The sequence below is a fragment of the Sphaerodactylus townsendi genome, linkage group LG02, assembly GCF_021028975.2.
Source record: "Sphaerodactylus townsendi isolate TG3544 linkage group LG02, MPM_Stown_v2.3, whole genome shotgun sequence".
NCBI classification, from domain to species: Eukaryota; Metazoa; Chordata; class Lepidosauria; order Squamata; family Sphaerodactylidae; genus Sphaerodactylus; species Sphaerodactylus townsendi.
Genome location: NC_059426.1, coordinates 151,048,405 through 151,074,493, shown reverse-complemented (window position 1 = coordinate 151,074,493; position 26,089 = coordinate 151,048,405). Strand labels below are relative to the sequence as shown.

The following is a 26,089-nucleotide window of genomic DNA, read 5'->3' as shown; positions in this document are numbered from 1 at the left end:
ACTCTCCTGGCTCTCTTGATAATCCCTAAATACAGGCTTATCTGGTGAATCAGAAATGTTGGTCTTTGAGAAGAAGAGTTTGGATTTATATCCCCCCTTTCTCTCCTGCAGGAGACTCAAAGGGGCTTACAATCTCCTTGCCCTTCCTCCCTCACAACAAACACCCAGTGAGGTGGGTGGGGCTGAGAGAGCTCCGAAGAACTGTGACTAGCCCAAGGTCGCCCAGCTGGCATGTGTTGGAGTGCACAAGCTAATCTGATTCACCAGATAAGCCCCTACAGCTCACATTGCAGAGCGGGGAATCAAACCGGTTCCCCAGATTAGAGTGCACCTACTCTTAACCACGACACCATGCTGGAGAAGCAAATATATTGACTCTTGCCCTAGTAAAAACTAGGAAGCATACACACTCTCTCTTTTTTATGTACAAAAGGCTGGGTACAGGTGTGAAATTCATATGACTATTCTGATCATGGCTGAGCACTTTTTACTGGCAAAATTTCCAGAGCTAGTGCGGGTTGCTCAGCATTGTTCATCAGACCATTCCACTCCAATAGGGTAATATTACCCATCCTCACAAATGCCTCTGTTTTTCCAAACCTACCCACTTAACTCTTTCTATATCCTAAGACTGTGTTCTGTTGCTTTGATTATAGTGTGCTTGTACATTTATTATTTTCCCTTTAGTAAAATTGTTAAACTTTTACAAGTTTTCCTTTATAAAAATAGGCAACCAAGATTCCGAACTTGCCCGACTGTTTGCTAAGCCAAAGATTTGCTCTTGTTAATTCACCAACTCTAAAAGGGACAGACTCCAACCACCTCGGTTAACAATGCTAGGGACTGAACCTGGGATCCTCTGTTTCCAAAGAAGATGCCTGCCTTTGAGCCATGACTTCTCCTGAAAGAGTCATGTGGCAGGTGAAATATAAACCCTTTGCTTTGTATTTCTTATGTATGAACACAGTGCAGTCTGACCCAGAAAATGAACTGCCTGGTTATGCATACATCTTGGGATCAGGATCAGGATAGCAAGTAACTAGTCCACAATATACAACTATTTTAAAGTTCATTATTGTACCCAGCACAAACCAGCTTATTCTCTGGAACAGCGATGGTGTATTTTAGCTGACAAAATTCCTGGATATATTTTGTATGCTTCATCTGCTGAGTGGGATGAAGGCATCAGGCAGAGTATGGGTTACCATAACAGTTTGCACTGATGCATTTTTTTGTAGACTAGAAACCAAGGAAATCTGGAAATGAATTCATTGTGTTGGGTCTTGTTAGAGGTTGTTCTCATGGGAAGTTAAATTTGGAGTCGCTTCACCTTAAGAATTTCTCTCAAATTAAATTAGCTGTAGGGAAGGATCACAGCAATTGAATTAGAGCTGCAATGACATTTAGACCATCTGGTTCTTTTTTGAGGGTTTGTTATCTGACACCTTGCTAACCCATTGTCTTCAGAAGATAATTACAGGAACCTTTTCTAGCTCCCAGTTTTGAGAATGTTCATGTTGACCTTAGTAGGAGTATTCTATGCATGTCCTTTTCACACAATCATTCGTATTCCCATGAAACTGTCGCAGCACATATTCCATGTTGACCTTAGTAGGAGTATTCTATGCATGTCCTTTTCACACAATCATTCGTATTCCCATGAAACTGTCGCAGCACTCAGTTAATAAATAACACAGTATAGCACTGCAAACTTTGATAGCCTTCATCAGTAAATTAATCAACTGTTGCTCCAGTTGATTAATTGGTAGGATGCAGTTTTAATAGCTGAATGCTCTGCTTGCCAAAAATGAATGGCACACATTTTTTTTGTAGTCTGACTTTATTTATTTAATTGAATTTGTATACCGCTCTCCCCTTGAGGGCTCAGGGCAGTGTCCAACAATCATTACCACTTAAAACAATCATATACAAACATTTAAAATTAAACAGTCAATCCCCACTAAAAAAGAAACCATAAATATATAATTTCCATACTTTCAGACGGTATTAAAAGTTCTCCCTCATCCCCTTCCTTGCGCCCACGGGAGGCCAGATGTTTATTATAGCAGATTCTACGATATTATCCCGGCTGGCCAAATGCCTGGCGGAACAGGTCCGTTTTACAGGCCCTGCGGAAACTCTGTATGTCCCGTAGGGCCCTGATTTCACCTGGAAGCCTGGAAGCCTTTGTTCAGGGGTATAACTGCATTAGTAAATGAAAAATAGAATATTAAAAATGATGTTGCAGCAATGAGTGGTAGGGTTTGTGCTAAGTTATACATGCTTGCATGTTGCATTTAGTATTTCAGAGTATACAAATACTGAGATTTTAGTCATGCATGAATATATTTAAATGTAATCAATTAATTGGTCTAAAAAGGCTAATGGCTGATGACCAGAATTTTTATTTGATTGACAGTCTTAACTATATGTGTAAGGATGGATAAGATGGAACCAGGAAAAAGCAGAGGAGGAATGGTGAAAAATCATGAGCCATCCTGAACTGTGAGACAGAGGTGGGGAGGTACATGAAAAACAAATGAATGCATAAATATACTGTCTATATAAAATCTTGACCAAGTAGTTTTTCTGATTATAGAAAATTTGGGGCAGCTCATGCATGTAACCTATGTGCTTTTGTAAGCCCCTTTGAGTCTCCTACTGGAGAGAAAGGGGGGATATAAATCGAAACTCCTCCTCCTCTTCTTCCTCTTCCTCTTCTGCCACTCCCCTTCTGGGCTTCGGGCGGCTCACCATATATATTAAACATTTAAAACACCTAATAAATATTTACAAAAGTATAATAAAACCCAGTGGTGTTCTAAGTTTCCAATAAGCAAGACGACAACAGCACCAAGGAATCCTAAAGAACTGACTAATAAAGTTTGAAATCAGAAATTGAAGATTGGAGGGAGAGGCCAAAATAGTTAGGTGTAGCTGCCTCAGCCCTATGAAGAGTTAGTGTTGGTCTGTGTAACCTTAAATACCTGTTTTCAGGAAAAGTACTCTCTTCTCTGTGCCCCACACAGATTTGCCCCATACCACTCAGAACATTTGGGAAGCTCTGCTGCAGGCCTATTCTTTTGAGAGACGTTCATTTTGGAAAGGACAGAGCCTTTTTTGTTATGGCACCAGGCACTGAATGCTTTTCCCAGAGACACTCAAATGTTTGACTTGTACAGGTTTAGGAGACAACTGAAAGTATATTTCGTTGAATTATTTCTTTTTTCTTTATGTGCCTAAAATGCTGTCAAGTCAAAGCCAACTTTGGTGACCCAATTAAAAAATAATTTTCTAAGTGGCCCAATGTAACGTGGAGGGGGGTGGGCAGTAGAGTGGCGGCTGCGGACAGTGCTGCTGCGTTGTAGTGCAGGTGCTGGGATGAAGGGGGAAACTGCTGGGAAAGCCCATAGCACAGCAGTTCTCAACCTGTGGGTTGCGACCCCTTTGGGAGTCGAACGACCCTTTCACAGGGGTCGCCTAAGACTCTCTGCATCAGTGTTCTCCATCTGTAAAATGGATAAATGTTAGGATTGGGGGTCACCACAACATGAGGAACTGTATTAAAGTTTTGCGGCATTAGGAAGGTTGAGAACCACTGCCATAGCATAAAGTGACTTATGCCACATTTAAGTCTGCACCGCTGGGATGGGGTGTTCCAAGTCTGAAAGTACACTGGGAACTGATTAATGTTGGCTCTGCCTGTAGGAATGCCCCTGCAATGACCCCAATGACGCAGGTGCAGGCATTTGCAGAGGAGGCCCACTTTTGTAGGAACCAGCTTTTGGGTTTTCCCGTTTTTGGGTTTGGCAGCTGTGCAGTTGCACAGTGGCCCAATGCAAATGCAAATGGCCCTGCACACGGTACAGTGGGTATATGGACGTTCCCTCCCTTTGGATTTGCACAGTCTAAATTGCAGACAGCTTCAAGTGCTGGTCACAGAATTACAAACTCTGCATTTCCTTGAATGGGAAGAAGATGCAAGGGCAGTTTTTGGTCAGTTTTCTTTCGATGAGGGAGACCTAGAGCCCCATTCAAAGTCGGGGAGAATCCACTCATGGCAGCGGTGCACTGGCTGCACTGGTGGATTTGCCTTCGTTCCAGCATTGGAACGGCGCACTGAATGTGGCGCCAGAGTCCCAGTGCCCCTGCCTGCTGGCATAGTGGGGGCAGGCAGGGCATGGCTGGGGGAGGACCTGACATTAGTCAGCTCGCTCCTGGCCATTTGGTGCACTACACCAGTGGGCCAGGATTGAGACTTACATTACCCTTTTGGGTAGTGTAAGTCTATGAAGTCCAATGGGGGCTTCTCACCAGCGGGGAGGCTATTACACTTGTGCAGCCTCCGCAAGCGGCTGGGAAGCCCCTTTGGGAGTGGCGGGCTGGTGTGGCCGTGGATGAGACTGATGATGGGACTGCACGCTTATTCAGTTGTGGTGAACAACATCCCAATGTTGTGTAGAACATGCAGTTTGGCTGTTACTCTACACTATCTTACTAGCATATGGTATCCAATTACTGCTTGTGTAACCCAACTTACAGTTTAAGAGGGATATTATCATTTATGGAAAAGGAGTTCAAGTCTCTGAGTGTGATCCCACCTTGTGACCCTTGCCATTCACCAAGACTTACAACAAAAGAAACTTTTAATCTGTTCTCTGTTTCATAAACAATAATGTGCAGTACAACAATGAAATATGGCAAATCAATGCAGAAACAATAATCAACATTTAATAGTTCTGGCCTGTTGTGCAAAACAGAGTAGCAGGGTCTCAGTCCTTTGCACTTTTCTCTAGCTGTGTCCTGTGGCACTGTTGATGGACTTGCAGCTTTACTGTCCTTTGCTGAGCCCTCTCTCCTGATTGTCAAGCCTTCAAGGGTAGCCCTGAAATATGCAAATATAGTTCATAACAACCAAACTCTGTGAAGTAGGTTGGCTCCAGTTACAGGCCTCTAACAGATGTGAGGGAATGGAGCCTTTTCTTCCTTATATGGAAAATCTGAGCTCTTTATCCCCCCCCCCCCATTGGACCCTGGGTTACACTTGCACTTCTGTTTTAATTGCAAGGCTTTTCTCAATGCCTTATTGTTTGTTTATTAATTAATTAATTAATTAGATTTTGTAGACCGCCTCATCCCTTAGATGGTTTTTAGTGTCCCAGACTGTTATGTTTATGTCTGGTTTTTATGAATATATTATTTTACATGTTTTTATGCCAAATTCTGTCGTGTGCCATTTTTGGAGAGGACGATTCCTAAATATTAAAGCTAAAATGAACTAATATGGTTAAATGCCTTCTGACAGTTTCCATACCCTGCACTCTCCAAACAAACAGGATCTTTACCTTTCCCCACTGGGATCCTCTCACTGGGGAAAGGCTGGATCACAACACTGGCAAGTCCCCTTTGAGACTTGAGGATCTGCCAATTTAATGTGTGTGTTGCATAAACTGAGATTTGTCATTGCCTTTAATGAGCAAGATTAAATCCCTTTTGTGATGAGTTTACAAACACACCCAAGCAGAAATACCATGCTGGGAAAAGAAGACTTTGAAAAGACCTTTTGGGAGGACCCAGGCTGAAATCAGAGAGAAGGAGGATAGTTTTTCCCCCCTTGTGTAGGGAGTGGCTTGAAAGTGGGACTGCTACTCATGGTGTGGATCCCCATCCTTCTTTTCATTCCAGTAAGCAATTTTGATAGTCTCCCATATTGTTTCATAAAAAAACTTGTTCAACCTGTTGGGCCTGAGGCAATAGCAAAACAAAAGAAATTGGTGCACATCTTGAACTGGATGGCAACACTTCTAATTTCCGTGATTTTCCATCTACTATTGTGTACTGCTCTGCCTAACCCCCATCTCAAGGGATATTGTAGTGTTGCTACAGTAAACCAATCAAGAAAAAAAGGGGGAAAAGACTACCAAAGGAAGTTGAATATGATAGTGATGACTTATAAAACGTGTTTTATGATGTGAGTGGGTACAAAAAAGTTTCTCTTTTCTCCCTGTTCAGCTAGAACCAGAGGGGCTGCTGGTGGTGCGGATGGACAGTAGATTCAGGATGAATTCATACAATGCATAATTCATGTGTGGATTTCACTGCTAGCATGGATGGGTCAGGGTCTGCCGACCTCCCTGCAATAATAAGTCTCCTGGGTACAGAAGACTTTTATTGAACAGGATGTTGGCGAATAAGCACCAGCAGCTCTTTGCTGGAACTAAATCTCAATGCAACATTTCTGGGTTAATAACCCGTCCCCTTTAGCCTCCTCCCTTGGGATCCCAGGAGGATGAAGTAACTAGCAGCATTCTCAAGTGAAGCCAAATCTCCAAGGCCTTACCAGAGATAAAGCAGATGCTGCCTGACTAGAGGGTGAAAAAAGTATTTTGCTCTTGTAATATATTTTTTTGAAAGCTAAGCCAGAGATTTGCCATGCCACCTTCTTCTGGCTCACCCCAATGATCATTGGCAAAAACCAGGGAAGAGCTGAAATGCCAGTAGATTTTCACAGGATCTTGACAAAAAACAGGTTACACCATATGTTTTATCCTGTTAGGAGCTAAGACATTCTCTGTGCCATATTATACAGTGTTCACATGGTCCAGGTGAACATCTTCGGACTGTGATCTTTGTCTTTCATTAGAATTTCTGAATACAGCCACCATGTGAACAAGGTACATATGTGTAGGCTTTGTACATGTAATGCGTATCCTTCCAAACAATTCTCTAGTCATGATCCGTGGGCATGGTTTATACATGCCTAGGCTCTGATCATGCCCTGGGAGTCGCACCCCCTACACTGTTGGTGCTACGCCACTGTTCTCATGAGAGAGATTGATTAGAGCTCAGAGTGGAAAACACAGCATTCTAAGTTGTGGCCCTATAGAATCAGCTCTCCCTCTGGGACCTGAGCTCCAAGTACAGATAATGAAAACATTATTCTTAAACTTGCTTCAAAAATTTAGCCGCTAATGGTCTATTTTGTTTTGCGGATTCAAGACAAGAAGTCATAAACCTCTAGGGAGTGTATTATGGTTGCAAGTGGTTGGTGATCTCCTGCTCTTACAGCTGATCTCCAAGCGATCAAGATGTTCACATGGAGAAAATGGCTGCTTTGGAAGATAGATTGTATGGTCTTATGCCCTGGTGAGGTCCCCCCCACTTCTCCAGTTCTCACCCTCTTCAGGGTCCGCCCCCAAAATCTCCAGATTTCCCAATCCAGAGCTGGCTGTCCCAGAGCAGATTTGGTTGGCCCCACCTGCTTTGAAAAAAGGCTGTCTGGCATGTGTGTTTGCAAGGGAGAGGCTTGGAAGGCCTGTGAAAATGTTAATCAAAATGGAGATCCTCAAATTGCTAAAGTTTGAGTAATGGTACCCTAACAGTCAGCCACAGGGGAGAGATTTGAATTGAAAAATGAAGGCCTTAAAACCCACCTTATTTAGCGTTCTGACTCCAGTCTTAATCTCCCCCCACCCAATTCCTTTTTATGATAAAAAATACCTGGAGGGATCCTGTGATGGATTTCTAGTGTAATGTCTTGCTTGGCCCTTAGCCACTCTTTCTCTGTGCCTGAAATCTGTGGTATGGAAAGCAACTTGAAAACATTTGGAATCAGATCTAGATCTACTAAATACAGGAATCTGGATAGCATCTACTCGGCCTTGCTGGCTCTTTCTTTCTTTTGGCAAATGTTAATTAATCATCTAATAATTAATCTGTGTGAACGACAATGTGAATCATGGCTGAAGGCGTTGCTCAAGGAACTCATGGTAGGTTAAGGAAGTGAAGCCAAAAAGTAAATTGTTTGATCTCCCATTTAAATATCCCAGACATTCTTCGTCTCCTCAGTTTAACTCATTGAATGATCTGTTCCATGCCAAATTTTGCAGTTTGAAGGTGGCCATTATTAAGCGCAATTATAGCATGATTGTTATAGAGTATGCAAGTTAGAATGGACCAATTAAAAATGTCTACATTTTGTATAATGATGAGAGTGTTGAATTAGAATCTAGAAAACACAGGTGTGAATTCTCAAGCTGCGTTGGAAAATTTTCTGAGTGACTTTAGGTCAGTCACTCTTTCTCAATCTGACCTGCTTCACAGATTTATGGGAATAAAATGGAGGAGGAGAGAACAATGTGGTAACCATTGCGGGAAAAAGTGGCATATAACTGTTCAAATAAATAAATAAAACTGTTCCAGTGTAGTAAAGTAATAAAAAAGGAAACTGGTAAAGCTACACTAAGATTAAATATCTATTTGTTTTTGTGTTTTAGTTACTGTTCCGTCAGCTGTTCCGTCAGCTTGTGAAACTGAGACAAATAAAACCAACGGACACCATCCAGCACCCCGACTGTCTATTTCCTCCCCCCGGACAACTGTGATTGTCAGCATGGAAACCCCCTCGCAGGGTTTGCAGACAGTCATGAAGTGTAAAACAGTAGTGGCCATCTTCTTTGTGGTTGTAGCCTACCTGATCAGCGGAGGGCTTGTGTTCCGTGCCCTGGAGCAGCCAGAAGAAAGCAGACAGAAGATCAGAATAGCGGAGGATAAAGCTAAATTCCTTCAGAGGCACAACTGTGTATCTTCAGAGGAGCTGGAGGAATTGATTCAGGTGAGAGAATTCTGAGGAAAATATTGTGAACATCTAACGACTGGGGTTCTTCCTGAGGCAAACATCTAACGACTGGGGTTCTTCCTGAGGCAAACACTTTCCTTGCTATTATTTAAAGGGCAAGGTCAGCTATTTTACTGCTGTAAGCAGCTGAGAAAAAACACTTTTGTGTATCAAAATTTCATCTGAAGTGGGACATGTAGTTGTCAGTCAAGGGGCAACCCATATGAATGTGAATTTCTTAACAGGCTGATCAATTAATTATATTCTGCTCCATAATATTTTGTATCAATCACATCAAACACCGATGTTTGATTAAGGCTTATTGGATTGGCTCCTGTCACCCTCTCAGCTGCATAGTAGCAGAGCTTAGTGTCCCCCCCCCCCAAACCATTGTTAAATTAATGTAATTGATGGCTGAACTGGATGAATAAAAGTTTATTCATGGTCCAAGATCAGCACAGAATAAAGCAAGATAATTTTTTTAAAAAAATACAGCAGTTCAGTCAAATAAGGTACACATTAAAAATAATAATGACCACTTTAGATCTTTAGATTGATGGCTGACCTACTAGCTGTCTGATATTTTTTTTGCACAATTAATCAGCACAAATCAAGCAGAACAAGTAGTTTCATTCATTTATTGAAATAAGAGGAAACTGAGCAAACATGAGTTATGACAGCAAGATGAAATCTCACATCTCTGACAAGTGGTGAAATCCTAAGTTGTGTTAAATCACTGATTTCAGTGGACTTAGATGGGCATAACTCTGGTTAGCACTGCACTGTCATTCAGTCTGTGACTGGGATCCAAATATATTTGAGTCTAAGCAGAAAGTACTTCTATGCTCTTTTAGAGTGAGCATTCTAAGAACATTTTCCTGGGAGTAAGCCCCCCATTGAATCAAATTGGACTTATCAATAGACCTGCTTAAGATGGCGTTCTGTATATAGCAGTGATGGCCAACCTATGGCACTCCAGATGTTCATGGACTGCAATTTCCATTAGCCCCTGCCAGCATGGCCAATTGGCCATGCTGGCAGGGGCTGATGGGAATTGCAGTCCATGAACATCTGGAGCACCATAGGTTGGCCACCCCTGGTATGTAGAATTACCTTCTCTGCCCCTTCAGCCAGAAGGGGCACCCCTTCAGCCAGTTTCCCCCCCTTTTAACTTCATCCACTGATGCTGTATTGAACCCCACTGCAGAGTTTCCTGTGATTTTTAGGATCAGCTTTTGGGGTGCTCATGAGGATACAGGGGAAAGGGTGAAAAAATATTCGGTTGAATCCTGGCTTGAGACATCATTCTCAAAGTGTTTGAAGTGGGCCCTTTTTCTAAATTTACTATTTTATTTGGAACTCATCACTGCAGTTTTGCAAGTCCCAGAAAATAGTATGCATAGGCTACACTCAAAGCCTCCTACACAATTGGTGATTAGGAGCAAGCCCTTGGGAATGATTAGAAGTTCTGGCTGAAGGGGCAGAGAAGGTAATGGGTTTTCTCCACCCTCTCTTCTTCTTTTCACACTGATGGAAGGAGGGGGTACCCAGATCTTTTCCAGTTCAGGCATTTGAGCCTCATGACTTACCTGTGAGCAAGTTGTGACCCACTTTTGGGGTATGACCCACAGTTTGAGAATCATTGCCTTCAGACAGAAGGTAAGAAAGAAGAAAATGAAATGATTTTACAATTCAGCATGTTAAAAAAACAGTGAAAAAGGAACAAACCCAACTGCAAAATGAATTGGAAACCTAAGATGTTAATAGTAACGCTATAAAAAGTAATTAAATAAAATATATCTTTAATCCAGCAGTGCGTTAAAAATTAGCGCACTAAAAATTACATCAAAATCCAGCAGTGCACTAAAATTTACATTAAAAACAAAACAGGCTTCTGTTGTGTCACTGGATGAATCTGTGTTACTTACAGGAACTACAGTAGGTGTAAAGTGTACTGCACAGTTTGTGTTGTACAGCCTAGAAGATTGTTGTGTTTTTAACGTAATTTTAGTGCGCCACTGGATTAAAGTTATATTTTATTTTAATCTATTTTTATAGTGTTACATTTAACAGTTCAGCATGTTTCCCTCTTCAGAAGCTGGTGGACTTGGCTAGACAATCAAGCTCCCGGAACATTGTTGTTCCCCACAACACGCCACTTTAAACCACGAGGAAATGTGACATATAAATGCTTTAGTAAATCTATTAACCCCCCCCCCCCCACTTCCAGCATCCTTGTATCTTCAGGGATAGCTACGAAGGAACAAAGAACAAGATCATGGGGATCTTCCCTTTGGAATTCTAGAGATGTCCTGTTTGGACCTCAGTTACTGATGGAGTCACTTAGGCCTGTTCCGCACGGACCAGGGAAGTGGCTGCACACTGGCATATATGATGCTGGTGGAGCCCTGGGACCATTTGCACACTCCTGTGTGGGCGGTCCTAGAGCGGCTGCAGCCTGTGGAGGCACCATCACATGGAGGTGCTTTTGTTTTGTTTTCCCAACCTTCTCTCCCTGTGGAGCTCTGCAGGGATGAGGAGACATTCTTATGCTGCTCTCCAGCCCCCAGGGGTCGAAGGGCAGCTTTGGTGTGTCTCCTTGTCCCTGCGGAGCTCCGCAGGGAGAGAAGGTAAGTTTGGGAAAAACAGGAGGCACCTAAAAGTGGTGCCTCGAACCCGGTGCTGTTTGCATGGTGTTGGGGACCGGGGATGGGCACGCTATTTCTTAAAAGCCTCGTTCAATGAAGACAGCATTTCCCTACCGGCTGTGGGGGGAAAGCACGGCACTGCCTCATTGCAGAGGCGGCAGCCCCTGGAATGGAATTGAGTTTTTACCATTCCAGGGATGCTGTTTTTGGTTTGGGTGGAGTGGGCCTTAGTTTTACCTCCATAGTCCTCAGGGTGGTTTCACGCATACTGAATAATGCACTTTCAGACCACGTTCAATTCACCTTAGAAGAGGAGTTGGATTTATATCCCCCCTTTCTCTCCTGCAGGAGACTCAAAAGGGCTTACAATCTCCTTGCCCTTCCCCCCTCACAACAAACACCCTATGAGGTAGGTTTGTTTGCAAATGGATTTTACCATTTCACACAATGTAATCCAAGTGCAAAGTGGATTGAAAGTGAATTATTCAGCATGTGTGAAAGTGCCCTTTAAAGAGTAATTAGAGACCAACAGACAAACCATTTAAGGGAGAACTGATCAGTGTATTGGCCTAGTCATAGGAAAATCCAAGATGAGAGGAAGGTCAGCCAGTAGGGTGCTGTGCACCTATAGAGAAGGGTTGGTATGAGACTGGAGCTAAATGGATGATTGGCTAAGATTGGCCCAGTTGCCCTAGATCAGAAAAAGTATATTAGAGTTGGCAACGATGCTGATCACAGGATAACTCTTGAAGTAATACCTGTGTCTTTTTTTTGGGCACTAAATGGTTTGAATTTAGTGCAAACTGTGGGAAACTACAAGGGTAAGGGGAGGAATTGCTTAACAAATATTAAGGCAATCCAAAGGGAAGAAGTATCTCAACTGCTTGAGCTGTGGAGCTGACAGATTTCTGTATCTACTTTGGGCACAATAACTTTATTAGTGCAGATTGAGAAACGTGAGTTATTTCTGTATCTGTAGTCACACTTTCATAGATTTTTTTTTAAAATTAGGAACTCGAAGGCCTATAAAAACAAACAGCTGATGCTATCTGGAGGGTTTGAGCGTAATCCCCTGATTTGAGTGCAGTGCATGTGGATAATGATCAAAACCTGTTATCATCTGGCAGCTGTGTTCTGGCCTGTGTGAAATGCATTTCACTTTGCTACGGTTCCCAGTTGATAAGGTGACTTTTTTCCCTCCAGAATCTTTCTTTGTCAGGCTAAGCAGGGGTCCAGCACATAAGTGAGCTCAGAGACCCTGCTTTTTTCTCTGCGCCCTGAAACTAGTCTTGTCTTCTGTTAGCAAATTGTCAGGAAAGGCTGTGTGTGATAAACAAAGAACCTGAGGGGTTTTTTTTGGTGCTTTTAATCTGGCAGTTTCATTTATAGTGGATTACTTGATAAACATCAAGGAATTGGCTACAATTATGCCTCATTAGGCCAGCTCAGCAATATGAAAGAGCAGCTCTATGCTGTGTGTTTGATGAAAACAAGGGCTTGTTAATTAGAATGAGCCCTTGTTACTTAAATGTCAAAAAGATGGAGTTTTAAAAAAATTCTGTATTAACTGGGTCAAATAGGCTGCCAGTACAATAAACCTGAAAGAAATTGAATCCTATCTGTGGCTAATTCAAGCCAGTTTTCAGATCTGTCTTATCTGTGTATGATCAAAATTGCTGGTGGACTACAAGAGACATGAATCTATTCCCTCAGAGTCTCCTCTGTGAATATGATGTCAAATATTTATGTTTAGTTTCCTCTAAAGAACTCAAAGTGGTTTACACATAGTCCCCATCCAGAATGGCAAGACCCCATTAGCTTCTATCAGATGTTCCCTAAAAGTGCAAAGATTTGATAGCGTAAATTAGACATTTGACAGCCAAACAGAAACTGTCATCTCACTTTTGTTGATTACAAGAAAGTTGAGGGAAGGCCGTCATTTGGGAGAACAGAAAGGCTATGCAAGAAGGGCAATGCCCAGTGAACACTTTGCCTCAACTTCTTTTCCACTGGGAGGAACCACTTCTAGCCTGCAGGTGAAATTTTTGGTAGCTCTCAAATCTCCCTGAAGGATCTGAGGTATGACAAACTCAGGAAAGAAAATGAGTGCCATATCTGTGGAGGGAGCTTCTGAAAGAGCCTGTATTGGACAGGCTGCTTTCTCTCAGTAAAGGTTGGCACATGAGAAAATGTGGTCTTGATCCATGAATTGTGACAGGCTCAATTTACCTAAGTGTTAGTTGACTGAGTGGATGGCTTTGGGGGAGTTTTTTTGCAAGCAGCATTAGTAGAGCTGATGACATCTTGGAGGGCAGTCAAAACCACATTTCAAAGACAGTCTATCTCACATTTTAATAGCTTCCATGTAACTGTTTTTAACAGTATTGATTGCTAATATTTACTATCATTTGGTAACTGACATAAAAGACTATTGCTGTTTGGCAGTTGACATGCATTGATATTTAGTATCTTTCAGCTTTTGATAGATATGATTCATTGATGTTTAGAAACTGGTAAATATTAAATCTAGATATTGCTATGGGTTACATTCCATAAGTCTAATAGCGGAGTAGGGTCGATTCCGCACTTGTGTTATCGACCTAAGTTTGAGCACTCGACCTCAGTGCTCCAAACAACCACTGGGTTCAACATGGTTTTGTACCAGCTTCGCCCCGTGTAACGGTCAAATTTCCGACTCCAGTTGGGAACTACTACTTTTTCAGGGAACCATGCTCGAACTCAGCTTGATTCCAGTAAAGTGCAGAATCTCTGGTGCCAGGAGTCCCTGGCCAGCCAATCACAGCTGAGTGTTTTGGGCATGCGTACAGCTGGAGAACCGCTGCGGCGAAAATTGCACCTAATCTTCTTCTTTCTTGCGTTCGCGATGGCTGGTCGCACAAACGGCGCACAATTTCCGCATACCAATGTAAGCGGGCAATCAAAAAAACACCACCTTTGTCCCTCCATTCCTGTGGCAGTTTTTTTTTACAGCGTGTGTGGGGATAGATGGAACATGGCCGTAGAACAGTAGCCAATCAGAACGGAGTGGCGAAGAGGCACAGGATGATCTCGCCCTCCGAGTTGGGATCAAGCTGGTTGGAGTGGGGAACAACAATGGCTTCGACCTAGGTTAGTACCCTTCTCAGGGAACTGGGTCGAACCTGTTTTACTCATGTGCGGAATCGCCCTAGGTGTCATGCCCCCACAGAGCCTTTGTTTATTTCCCCTTTAGTTTCCCCACAGTTAGTATGGGTTTAGCTATGTTTTGTACAGTATTCAGTGGGAGGGAACCAAATTTAGTTCTGTCCCTTTAAGAAGCCCTAGGGTTGGTGTTCTACGGCAGTTATTACAGCAACCCGTCTGGTTTTGGCAGTTAGGTGCCAACGGAAGCTGGGTGACAGCAACAAGTTAGACAGTCCAAGATGTTATAGACTCTCAGTATTTAAGTTAAACAGTCCAAGATGTTATAGACTCTCAGTATTTAAGTTAAACAGTCAAAGATGTTATAGATTCACAGTATAGATGTTATAGTCTCACAGTGTTTACAATAAATTCCAGACTCCAGAAAGTTTCTGCAACAAAGTAACCTTTATATAGTTAGACCCGGAGGAGTCAGGGTCTGTCAACATTGTTACAATTAAAGCTTTAAGTATTGAACTGTTAACTGAATCAGTGAGTCTTACATTCTGCTTTGGCCGGGTGCAGGGCACCTAAATAACCACCTGGGGAGCAGAACAGTCTAACTTGTAGTCTAACTTGAATGTTTCCAGTTTCCAAAAGGCCGAATTGAAAGTTTTCAGTCGGTGAGAAGCAAGTAAAGGAACAAAGAAAGTCTGCCTAGCAACAGTAAGAGATTGGTTCCTATAAGCCCTAAAGTAGCTGGGCATAGGAAAATTGAAGTCTTCTTTGCTAGGAGCACCAGCAGAAGAGAGAGATTGGTTCCTATAAGCCCTAAAGTAGCTGGGGATAGGAAAGTTGAAGTCTTCTTTGCTAGGAGCACCGGCAGAAGAGAGAGATTGGTTCCTATAAGCCCTAAAGTAGCTGGGCATAGGAAAATTGAAGTCTTCTTTGCTAGGAGCGCCGGCAGAAGAGAGAGAGTGGTTCCTATAAGCCCTAAAGTAGCTGGGCATAGGAAAGTTGAAGTCTTCTTTGCTAAGAGCACTGGAAGAAGAGAGAGATTGGTTCCTACAAGCCCTAAAGTAGCTGGGCATAGGAAAATTGAAGTCTTCTTTGCTAGGAGCACCGGCAATGCAGGAAAGAGAAGAAACTCACTCAGAGCCAACAAACTCTATTTCACAAAGCAATGCTAGAAATAAAAAGCCCACTACCAAAATGTTAGCATCTTTGCAAGATCAGGTGAATGTATTGCAGCTCAAATGCTCTAAGGCGTGGCAAGACCTCCTAGCTATTTATCAATCTGGAAAATGCCTTGTACAAGAAGAAGAAATATTAAGTTGTAAAGAGACCTTACAACAACGGTACCTTTTATGGAAAGGTCAGCTAAGAGATATGATTTCCCTCCTAGAGCGTATGAATACATCAGAAGCCTTGAATATCAAGACAAAGATGGAGAAGGATCAGAGAGAAAAGGCAAACTTCTTTAACAACATTATGTGTGGTTTATCCAGCAAGTTGCAGGGGTTGCAAGCAAGTCAACAATCAGAGATCCAGCACGCGCAAGAAGAACAATCCACCAAAACAACTGTAGACACCGCATCCCTACTCAGAGGCATAGGAAAAGGAATGTCACCTCACATTCCAAGAAAGGTTACACCTGAAGTGCTAAGCAAGTGTGGCAGTAAATCTGCAACTAAAACCTCATCTTCCCACAAATCCCACAGAACAAGAAGCACTAAGTCAGGCTCAAATTATAGCAGTGCCTCTTGTCGTTCCCAAAGATTGGCTATGGAAATGAAGATCCTGGAAGCCAAAGCTGATGCGGCGGCGGCTGCAAAACAAGTAGATTTCTTCAAACGAAAAGAAGAAATCATTGAAGAACAAGCTCATTTGAAAGCCCAGGAAGCGGCTCGACAAGCAAAAGTAGAAGCAGCCTTGTCAACACTAAAACAAAGAGCAAAGGCAGAAAAGCTGATAACGAGAGCTCAAGTTTTGGAGCAAGGCCTTAAAGAGAGTTTATTTACCTTCCGCTCTGAGGAAATAGAGGAAGAAGACCCTATGATGAAGACATCCAACTTTGGAGAAGTGACTGCTGATTCGGAAGAATTCCGAGTGACAGAACATCTGGCAGCTGCAGAATCAGCAGAACTAATGTCCCAGATGTCCAGAGTGCAGCAATCCATGGTCCAGTTCCAACCACAGCATAGCATGGTTGCGCCAGAAGTGGTGAGTCAGCAGGCAGTACCACAAAATGAGCTGCCCCAAGTAATCAACAAGCAAAGTCAGTTAGCAAATGAACAGAATGAGGGGAGGAAAACCTTTACAAATCCAGTTGGGATGCCCAATTTCGACTCTACAGTTTTTAGACAGGAGCAGAAGTCTCCTGAAGACACAGTTGTACCTGGAGTATCAGCTTCACAGTTATACTCTACTCCGCATCATCAGGCAACAAATCCCATTATGCAACCTGACATCCCAAATTGGTCAGATGTTTTGAAAGCTACCCTTTCCAGAAATCCTAGAAGAGATTTAGCGGACAGAGGCATTCAGAAGTTTTCTGATAAACCAGAAGACTACTTACTTTGGAAAATTACATTCCAAAGAGCTCTCAAAGACCTGAAACTAGATGCCGAGGAAGAGCTAATCTTGCTTATAGCTTGGTTGGGAACAACATCGTCAGCGCAAATAAGAAGAGTCTATTCAGCACATGTAAGAAACCCTCACATGGCTTTAGAACGAGCATGGAGTAGATTAGACAAAAGATATGGAGCATCTTCAGAAATAGAAGCTTCACTTCTACAAAGGCTTAAAACCTTTCCCAAACTTGCAATGAAAGATTGCAAGAAACTGTGGGATTTGACAGATCTGCTTTCAGAGATGGAGTCTGCGAAAGAAAACCCCGAGCTGCCAGGACTTGCATGTTTGGATCAGCATTTGACTCAAAGAGAAGTTATTGACAAGTTGCCCTTCCCCCTGAAAGAGCAATGGGGTAAAGAAGTTTTTAATTACAAAGAGAACCATCAGCAAAGGTATCCACCATATTCATATCTTGTAAGATTTATATCAAGAATGGCTAAAGAAAGAAATGATCCTCAAACAGGATTCCCTTCTTTGTACCAAAGTGTTAGAGAAGAGAAGAAGTCGTTCCAAGAGTTTAAAGGTAAACCTCAAGTTATGGTTAGGAAGACAGAGACAAATACAAACTCAGTCAAACAATTCTCAAGTAAGCCATTGGAAATTATGTGTCCAGTTCATAAAAAATTGCACAACCTCAATGACTGCAAAGAGTTCAGAGAAATGCCATATGAAGAGCGCCTGTCCTACATAAAGCAACAGAAACTGTGTTTTAAATGTTGCTCTTTCAAGAACCATATGGCCAACGAATGCAAAAGAAAGGTAAAGTGCCAAGAATGCTCCAGTGAACAGCATTGTTCAGCATTACATCGCACAAAACCACTTCAGTTACCAAAGAAAGAGACCAAAGAGGCAGAAACCATCCTGGAGAAACCATCACAACCAAAGGAGGACAGAATGGCAACAGCGACATGCACTACCATGTGCGATGGAACAAAAAAGATATGTACTTGCCATCCGATTTGTCTCGCAGATGTTTACTCAAAAGCTTCACCGCATCAAGCCCAACGTATGTATGTGGCATTAGACGCACAAAGCGATACTTCATTAGCCACTCCAGAGTTTTTTGAGATGTTTAACACACACTCAGAAGAGATAGAATATGTCATGACCACATGTAGTGGAAATCAAATCATGACAGGAAGAACAGCACCAGGATTTATTCTGCAATCAACTGATGGGACAGAGCAATTTAAACTACCTACTCTCCTTGAATGTCAACATATTCCTAAAGACGAAAGACAAATCCCAACAAGAAGCATCGCCACGCATCACAAGCACCTGGAGTCCATAGCAGACAAGATACCAGAGCTCGACCCTTATGCTAAGATTCTGCTGCTTATCGGCACAGATTGTCCAGAGGTGTTAAGTAGTCAAAAGAGCAAGTGAAAGGTCCCCAGGAATGCCATTTGCTCAGAGGTTAGGGCTGGGGTGGACCATTCTAGGCCCAGTTTGTTTGAACCACAAAAGAATACCTGAACATGCTGACACTTTCTGCATGGGTTTTATGCCAAATGGACGACCCACGCAGATGTTAGACTGCCCAAATCACATCCAGATACAACATCATAGCATAGAGGAGTTGGAGTCATCAGTGTTTAAAATTACAATCCATGATGACCAGCCAGCCTTGTCCATAGAAGACAAACTTTTCCTAGCCATAATGGAAAGAGAGTGTCAGCAGGATGAGCAAGGAAATTGGATCGCACCTTTACCCTTCAAAGAACCCAGAGACAAGTTACCAAATAATCGTGTCATGGCACTGCAACGTTTGAAAGAACTACAAAGAAACATGGAAAAAAACCCCCAGTATTTAGAGCATGATGAATCCATCAGTAATTCATCTGATAACAGTGTACCTGATGCTCCTGTGACCATCAGCAGGGCAGAAAAACGAAGTCTTGTACAGAAAAGCAAAAATCAGCTCGCTGTAAAATCAAGGCAAGTGAGAAGAGATGGTACTGAATCAGAACCTGAGATAGATGATTTGATGCCTAAGTTGATTGTTACATCCTCTGTGCAGCAAGAGGAGAGATGTGCACCAGGAAAGGAGATAGAAAACATCACAGATCCAGAAGATGATCTCATAGTAAACAGTTGGCACTCTGAGAGGTGTTCCAGACATGTCACAGAATCGAATGTTGTTCTGGACAAGTTCGAGAAAATAACAGGTCAACACAAACAGGAAGTAAAAATGAAAATATCCTCTCTCAGAAACACACAAGAATTTCTAAAGCAGGAAGGCTGCAAATGGCTTTTCAATCCACCACATGCGTCCCATATGGGAGGAGCATGGGAGAGAATGATAGGGATAATAAAAAGACTCCTGGATGCTATGCTTTTGAATGTTAGCAATCTCACACATGAAGTCTTAGTTACATTGATGGCAGAAGTAGTCTCTATACTCAATAGTCAGCCTTTAACGCCAATTTCATCAGACCCAGAAAATCCAAGCATTTTAACACCAGCAATTTTGTTAACTTTTAAAACTCCAGAGTGGACTGATATAACTATAGCCTCAGATTTAAAAGGAATACACTACAAACAATGGCAACAGGTGCAGTCTTTGGCTAATGCATTCTGGAAGAGATGGAAGAGAGAATATTTGCCATTGTTACAAAAAAGAAGCAAATGGGAAGATCCCCAACCAGATCTTCAAGTAGGAGACGTGGTCTTGATGAAGGAAAAAGAATCTCCACGGAGGTTCTGGCCATTGGACATTGTGGTAGAAGTAGTTCCAGGAGAGGACCACAAAGTGCATAAGGTTAAAATAAAGACAACTAAAGCAACAGGTGAAGAAGAGACTTTGCTGAAATCGATAAGCCACAGTTCAGCTTTCCAGGAGCAAGACGGAGATGGCTGCCTTCCTTTACATGATGCGGCAGCTCAACTCAACAAACATATTCTAGAAATAACTCTGAAAGCTTCAGACCCCACAGTGAGCCAACAGACAAACATGAAAGGAGAGACTTCTCTCTTTGTAGCGATGGATAAATGTCTTGTGGAAAACGTCCATTTTCTGCTACTTAATGACTTTAACCCTGATTTTAAGAATGAAGATGGAGATTCTTCTTTATTCAGAGTTCCTGAACGTTGAACTTCAGTGAACCACAAGCAGTTTGAATTCTGCAATCAAGATTGTTAGAAGTTTATAGTTATAGTTAGCATAGAAGTTTACAGTTAGCATAGTTGATATTATGTATTAGTGATAGATAGTTATTAAGAGTAGCACAGTAAGAATAGTTAAGTATAGTTAATGGAAGTTGATAAAGGTAAAACTTCCAGAGGAAGTTTTAGGCGGGAGTGTCATGCCCCCACAGAGCCTTTGTTTATTTCCCCTTTAGTTTCCCCACAGTTAGTATGGGTTTAGCTATGTTTTGTACAGTATTCAGTGGGAGGGAACCAAATTTAGTTCTGTCCCTTTAAGAAGCCCTAGGGTTGGTGTTCTACGGCAGTTATTACCCAGCAACCCGTCTGGTTTTGGCAGTTAGGTGCCAACGGAAGCTGGGTGACAGCAACAAGTTAGACAGTCCAAGATGTTATAGACTCTCAGTATTTAAGTTAAACAGTCAAAGATGTTATAGATTCACAGTATAGATGTTATAGTCTCACAGTGTTTACAATAAATTCCAGACTCCAGAAAGTTTCTGCAACAAAGTAACCTTTATATAGTTAGACCCGGAGGAGTCAGGGTCTGTCAACATTGTTACAATTAAAGCTTTAAGTATTGAACTGTTAACTGAATCAGTGAGTCTTACATTCTGCTTTGGCCGGGTGCAGGGCACCTAAATAACCACCTGGGGAGCAGAACACTAGGTTTCCTCTAGGGAAGAAGCTTTCCACTGATTCAAGAGGTTTTTGGTAGAAAGCCCCTCTGATGGTGGAACAGATTTTTAAAAAGTCTAACAGCCCCATCCAAATAGGAGGCAGCGTGCTATGGCACTGATGCACACTACCCTGCTGCTCCCATAAAGGCTTCCAGTGGTGTAGGCTTGTAAAGTACAAAAGTCTCTCTGCCACTGAGAAACCTCAGTGGACTGCAGTGAACTTATGCCACCCAAAAGGGTAGCTTATGTCTGAACTGGGACTCTCTGGCAAAGGCCAGGAGGGAGCTAATTAAGCTCGGCTCCTCCCCTTGGCATGTCCCTGGCCTTCCCCTGCTGTGCCACCAGTGGCAGGGGCCCTGGAACGCTGGTGTGGCATCCAGTGCAGCATCACATGCTGGGGGGTGGGGTGCGGCAGAGATGGCTGCACACCGGGAAGATTGCTCCTTCACTGGGGTAAGTGCCTCAGGCAGGGTGAATCCAGTGGCCTGGCAGTGTGCCACTCCCAAGAGTGGATTTCCCCCCCTTTTTGATGGGGCTCTTTAGCTCAAACTTCGGAGTAAATAAAATAAATTTGAATGATGAAGTTGTAAACGCGTGAAGTCTGAATATTTCATAAATAGCCAAATTCCTTCCAAATATCCTGTTTTACCTCTACTACTGTACTAGTTATTTGTTTTTGTTTTCCCTTCCCTCCGAGGAGTTCAGAGATGTATGCAGAACTGTCCCTGCCTCTGTTTCATCCTCACAACAGCCCTGAGAAGTCAGCTGAGAGAGAATGATGGGCCCAAAACAGCAGGTTTAATGGCAGAGTGGGGATTTGAACCAGACTTTCCCAGATCCTATTTCAACACCCCCATTCCCACACCATGCTGGCTTTCATTGTACTGATTAAATCCAACAGTTACCTTAAATCCCCCAAACTGGCTACTTCGATGAAAAAGGCTGGTTGGCACCCTTCATGCTTGACATACCATTGCAATAATAAACCCTCAGTTGAGCTTTTAGGACCAAATCTTCTAAGGAATGGGAGCTGTGTCTTCTGGGTTCTGCTTCATAGGTGTTTTTACAGAATTTGTCTGTTTTTGTTATATTCTTCTAAAATTCCAGAGGGGATTGTAAAACTGGAATGGCTTCTGTGATTCATCCTCATCCAGTTAGGGTACCTTGCAATCACCAAAAAAAATCTATTCTCTGTGTCATAGTGTGGAGAGCCTATCAATTGTGCTAGACTTCTTCTAGCCTCAAGGCATGTGAAGCGGGAATCATAAGCCAAAACACTTCTCTCTCCCTACTTTTTTCCTTTTAGAATGGGTCCAGGACTCATTGAAAAGTGGCCACTCCAGAAATGCTTCCACTTTTTCTTGAAGCGGCCGTTTTGGCATGGATTCCTGTGAGGTCATATTCATGCCACATCCCTACTGTTCAGTTATTTGAAAGTTCTGGATGGGATCATATCACCATCAAGGTATTCAGACTACTTCATTTAAGATCAGGATATATAGGAGCATCAAGGTCTCTGAAACACTGCATATGATTAGGGTACAGCACTTATGGCACTGCTTGAAGCAATTGACATTCAACCAGTGTAGAATTTGACATTCAGACAGTGGCCTGAGACCATCTGGATGGATTTTGCTTTGAGACATTGGTTTCCTGAGGTTAGATTAGCCGAGCTCTGTGGGAGTCCATTTTCAGTAGCTATAGCTTGACAGAACTTACTTCTCCAGAAGGTATGTCTGTCTCCTTTTTTGATAGTCTACCTATATATTCCAGAAGATGTCTAATAACAGTTGATATCCTGTCCCTGTTTTTTTAAATCTAGCTCAGATTTATTAATGTCATTAATTTGTTAGATTATTTCAATCTACTGTTTTTCTGTTTTTAACTGTGTTTTTCTGTTTTTAACTATTAAAAGCTTTGTGTGCTTTAAAGCTAATTCTGTATATATATATAAAATAATTTTGTATTTGTCAGCACAGATACAAACAGCAGTAGAAAGTAGGCATGTGCATATACCTATCTGTGTATTCGTTGTCATGGTTTATCCAGATCCTGAGAGAGTTAAATACTTTGTAATTGGGTGAAGCATTCCACTGTGTACTGTTCTTACTGAAAACATCCAGCCACAGTTAAAAGGCATTTGCACCAGGGAAAATGTGTGCTTCTGCACTGCTGCTAAACATTGTAGAGCTAGTTGTGTAATGTGGACAATGTCAAGGGCTGGTTGGGGCCAGTGTTAAAGTAGGACAGAACCTCCTCCTCAGAAAAGGATCTCCTATCTGCAGCCTGTGACAAGGCTCCAAGCCTCTCAAGGACCCTGAAGGGAAGCATATCCTGCAACAATCTCCATCTAGGGAGCTGGTGGGAACAGAGAACCAATTAGATCTGTCTTCATTCAGAACCCCCAGTTCCTCTGCCCTGACACCTAGAGCGAAGACAGCGGCCCTCCTGAGCAGAAGCTTATACCAAGAGGATCAATACCCATCTAGCACCCTAGATAACCCAGTCCTACTATGGAGAAGGGAAACTGAGCTCTGTGTCTTGATAGGCTCTGGGCTCACATTCAGAGAGGAAGTCAGTGGATCATTGAGTCTTGCAAATCTCTTTCCACCTTGCACTCCACCTTGGACAGTGTCCCTGCTGAAAGGGATCAAGATCTACAGACCTCATTCGATGCCCCAGTTCTGGATTCTTGCAGATGACTCTTGCACAGCTTTGCACCAGCTGAGCTGCAGCCCTCCGAACTGTGACTCTCTGACTAGGCCAGAAGTGGGACACATGGCAAAGGCACTGATGATCCCCAGACGGCTTGTTGCTGTTTATTACCTGTCTGTCACAACTCTCCTCCAAGGTGCTCACAGTAGCTTATAGTTTCCCTTGTTCTATTTTATCTCCACAACTGCTCCAGGAAGTTGATTAAGCTGAAATAAAATGCTTTTCTCATCATCGTTCAACAAGCTTCATCACTGAGTAAGGACTGGCATGTAGGTCTCCCTCGATCAAAAGTGATACTTTGTTCATGATGCCATATTAGTTTACGGTCTACCTTAAACAAACATTAATGAGGGGAAAACTCTAAACAAGCAGCCGTGTTGCTGTCACAAACAACAAGGATAGCAAAATGTTTTAAAATGCAACCTCGCCTATGACAGCTCATGTCATCATTCAGCTGTTAGCCTTTCAACTGTCCTTGTTGTTTTTATTTGATGGGAAGGAGCACTGAGACCTGACAGGAAATTGGGAAGGGGCCATCCAATGGAGATAGATACTCAGGCAAGATCAATCTGGGGTTCTTCAGTAGAGACTTCCATCAACCAGTGGCTCAAGACCCCCCCTTGACAACTTCTGTTACAGAAAAAAACATTTTCTGCTTCTTGGAATTAATTGTATTTTAACCGACAACATGTTGGTTTGTGGGAAGGAATCTGCCCTTTCTGATTAATTTTGCTTGGAATATTTGTATAGCAGTATATACATTTCTAACATGCATAATTAGAGGAGGATCCTTCCTGTTATTACAGATTGCAATTCACAATGAAAAAGTGTTTGGTGGGTAGAGATGTTTATTTCAGTGTTACCAGCCAAGACATTTGGTACACCATTGGTGTTAATTTCACAGAAGAAAGGTATAGCTGTTACAGATTGTTATTTTTCTGATCTATGGAATATTTGAGAGCTGTGTTGTATTTTTGTTTCTTTGGCATTGAGAATTTCAGGCCTTCTTGTTTCTTTCTGTTGAGTCTCTGTGCAGCTGAGTTCTGCTGGAAAGAAACTGACATCTTTTTGGCAAGTAGGAGAAACCCAGTTTCCAACCCTCCCAGCCATATGTATCAACCTTTGGCTGAGACTGCCAACATAACTTGAGGGAGGAACTGGATCTAGTGAAAACTTACTCATGATTTTTCCCTGCCTTGAAATATGTTGGGCATAGAAGGAAAGTGTTTGGTAGACAAACAGAAGAAACTTTCTACTAGAAATTCAGAGAAGTAATCTGAAAAAAGAATAAGATGGTGATATGGAGACAGGCAATGGCAAACCAGCTATGACTATCTCTTGCCATAAAAAACACACTAGGGATTGCCATAAGTCAGATGTAACTTGGCATCAAACACGCACGCACACACACACACACGAGTGAATAAGAAATAAGAAATGGTGGAGAAAAGACACTAGAAAGAAACAACCACTAAACTATTGTTTTTAGCGAATGGAATATGTGTCTCAAATCCTGATTCTACCTGAACATAATGCAAGCCATACTAGTTCTGCCATCACTATTCTTAAGAGAAAGACGCAAGAAAGAAGACAGTGTACCATTAAAAAAGTGTTTTATGCTTCACATTTTGGGTTAAAGGTGAGTTCAAGCTTAAGTCCACTGTTTCAATTCTTCATTTAGGCATACAAGTCTCGCTCCACTGAGTTTCACTGATGCTTTAAAAAATCATCCACAGGATGATGCTTTAAAAAATCATCTGCAGTACATTGGACACTATGTCCTGTCCTCTTCCCTGGCTTACTGCTTGTATCTCCCCAGCCCACCCCAGCCCACCCCAGTTTTTAACTACATTGGAGGTATCTCTGAACTCTGAAGAGGATACCTGAAGAGGTATCTCTGAACTTAATGAAGAGGCAAGTGATGCTATTCCAAACGAACTTCTGCTCAGGGGAATTTGCTTTTGTCCTCAGGCTTTGCTTCATTTAAAGGGGAATTGTTTCTGTAGAATAAATTAAATAGATCAAGCAGCTTATGGTATCAAATGGCCTGCAATCAGCAATCAGCAAGGGCACAATATTGAAAGCAAGTATTTTTGGCCAGTAGAAGAAAATTTGATTTTGTATAGGTGCTGGAAAATTGGTAAAGCATATCTCTTAGGTGTACATCTTTTACATGTAATCTGTTCCCTAGTCTGTGTTTTAAAATAAAGCTGAGGGCAAAGAGATGGAATAGTGTTTTGGAGCACCATTACAAAAGGGTGAAGCCCTATCATTTGGATTCTCTGAAAAAGAGAGCCCTCCGGGGGTAGGGCGGTATACAAGACCCAATAATAAATAAATAAATAAAAAGGATCAGCTCCCCATACTTGTATGCTGCATTGCACCAAGCGCTGACCTGCCCAGAAGAGAGTGCATTTAGAATACTGGAGGGGTTGTGAAAGATCTGTTTTCTCCTCGGCTCTTCTAGGTGCCTACAAAGTTACGCCTCAGGGGCATAGGCTTGCTATGAGTTGCAAACTTACTTGCAGTGT

The 26,089-nt window shown here is 42.4% G+C and overlaps 1 protein-coding gene across 1 annotated transcript in view; it reads left to right on the top strand.

The window, feature by feature from the left end:
- KCNK10 (potassium two pore domain channel subfamily K member 10) overlaps window positions 1-26,089 on the top strand; it is a 97,321-nt gene that overhangs the window by 23,752 nt on the left and 47,480 nt on the right. The window contains exon 2 of the mRNA XM_048486722.1: window positions 8,277-8,614. Coding sequence (XP_048342679.1) covers window positions 8,277-8,614 — 338 coding nt within the window. The remainder of the gene's footprint in view (window positions 1-8,276; window positions 8,615-26,089) is intronic.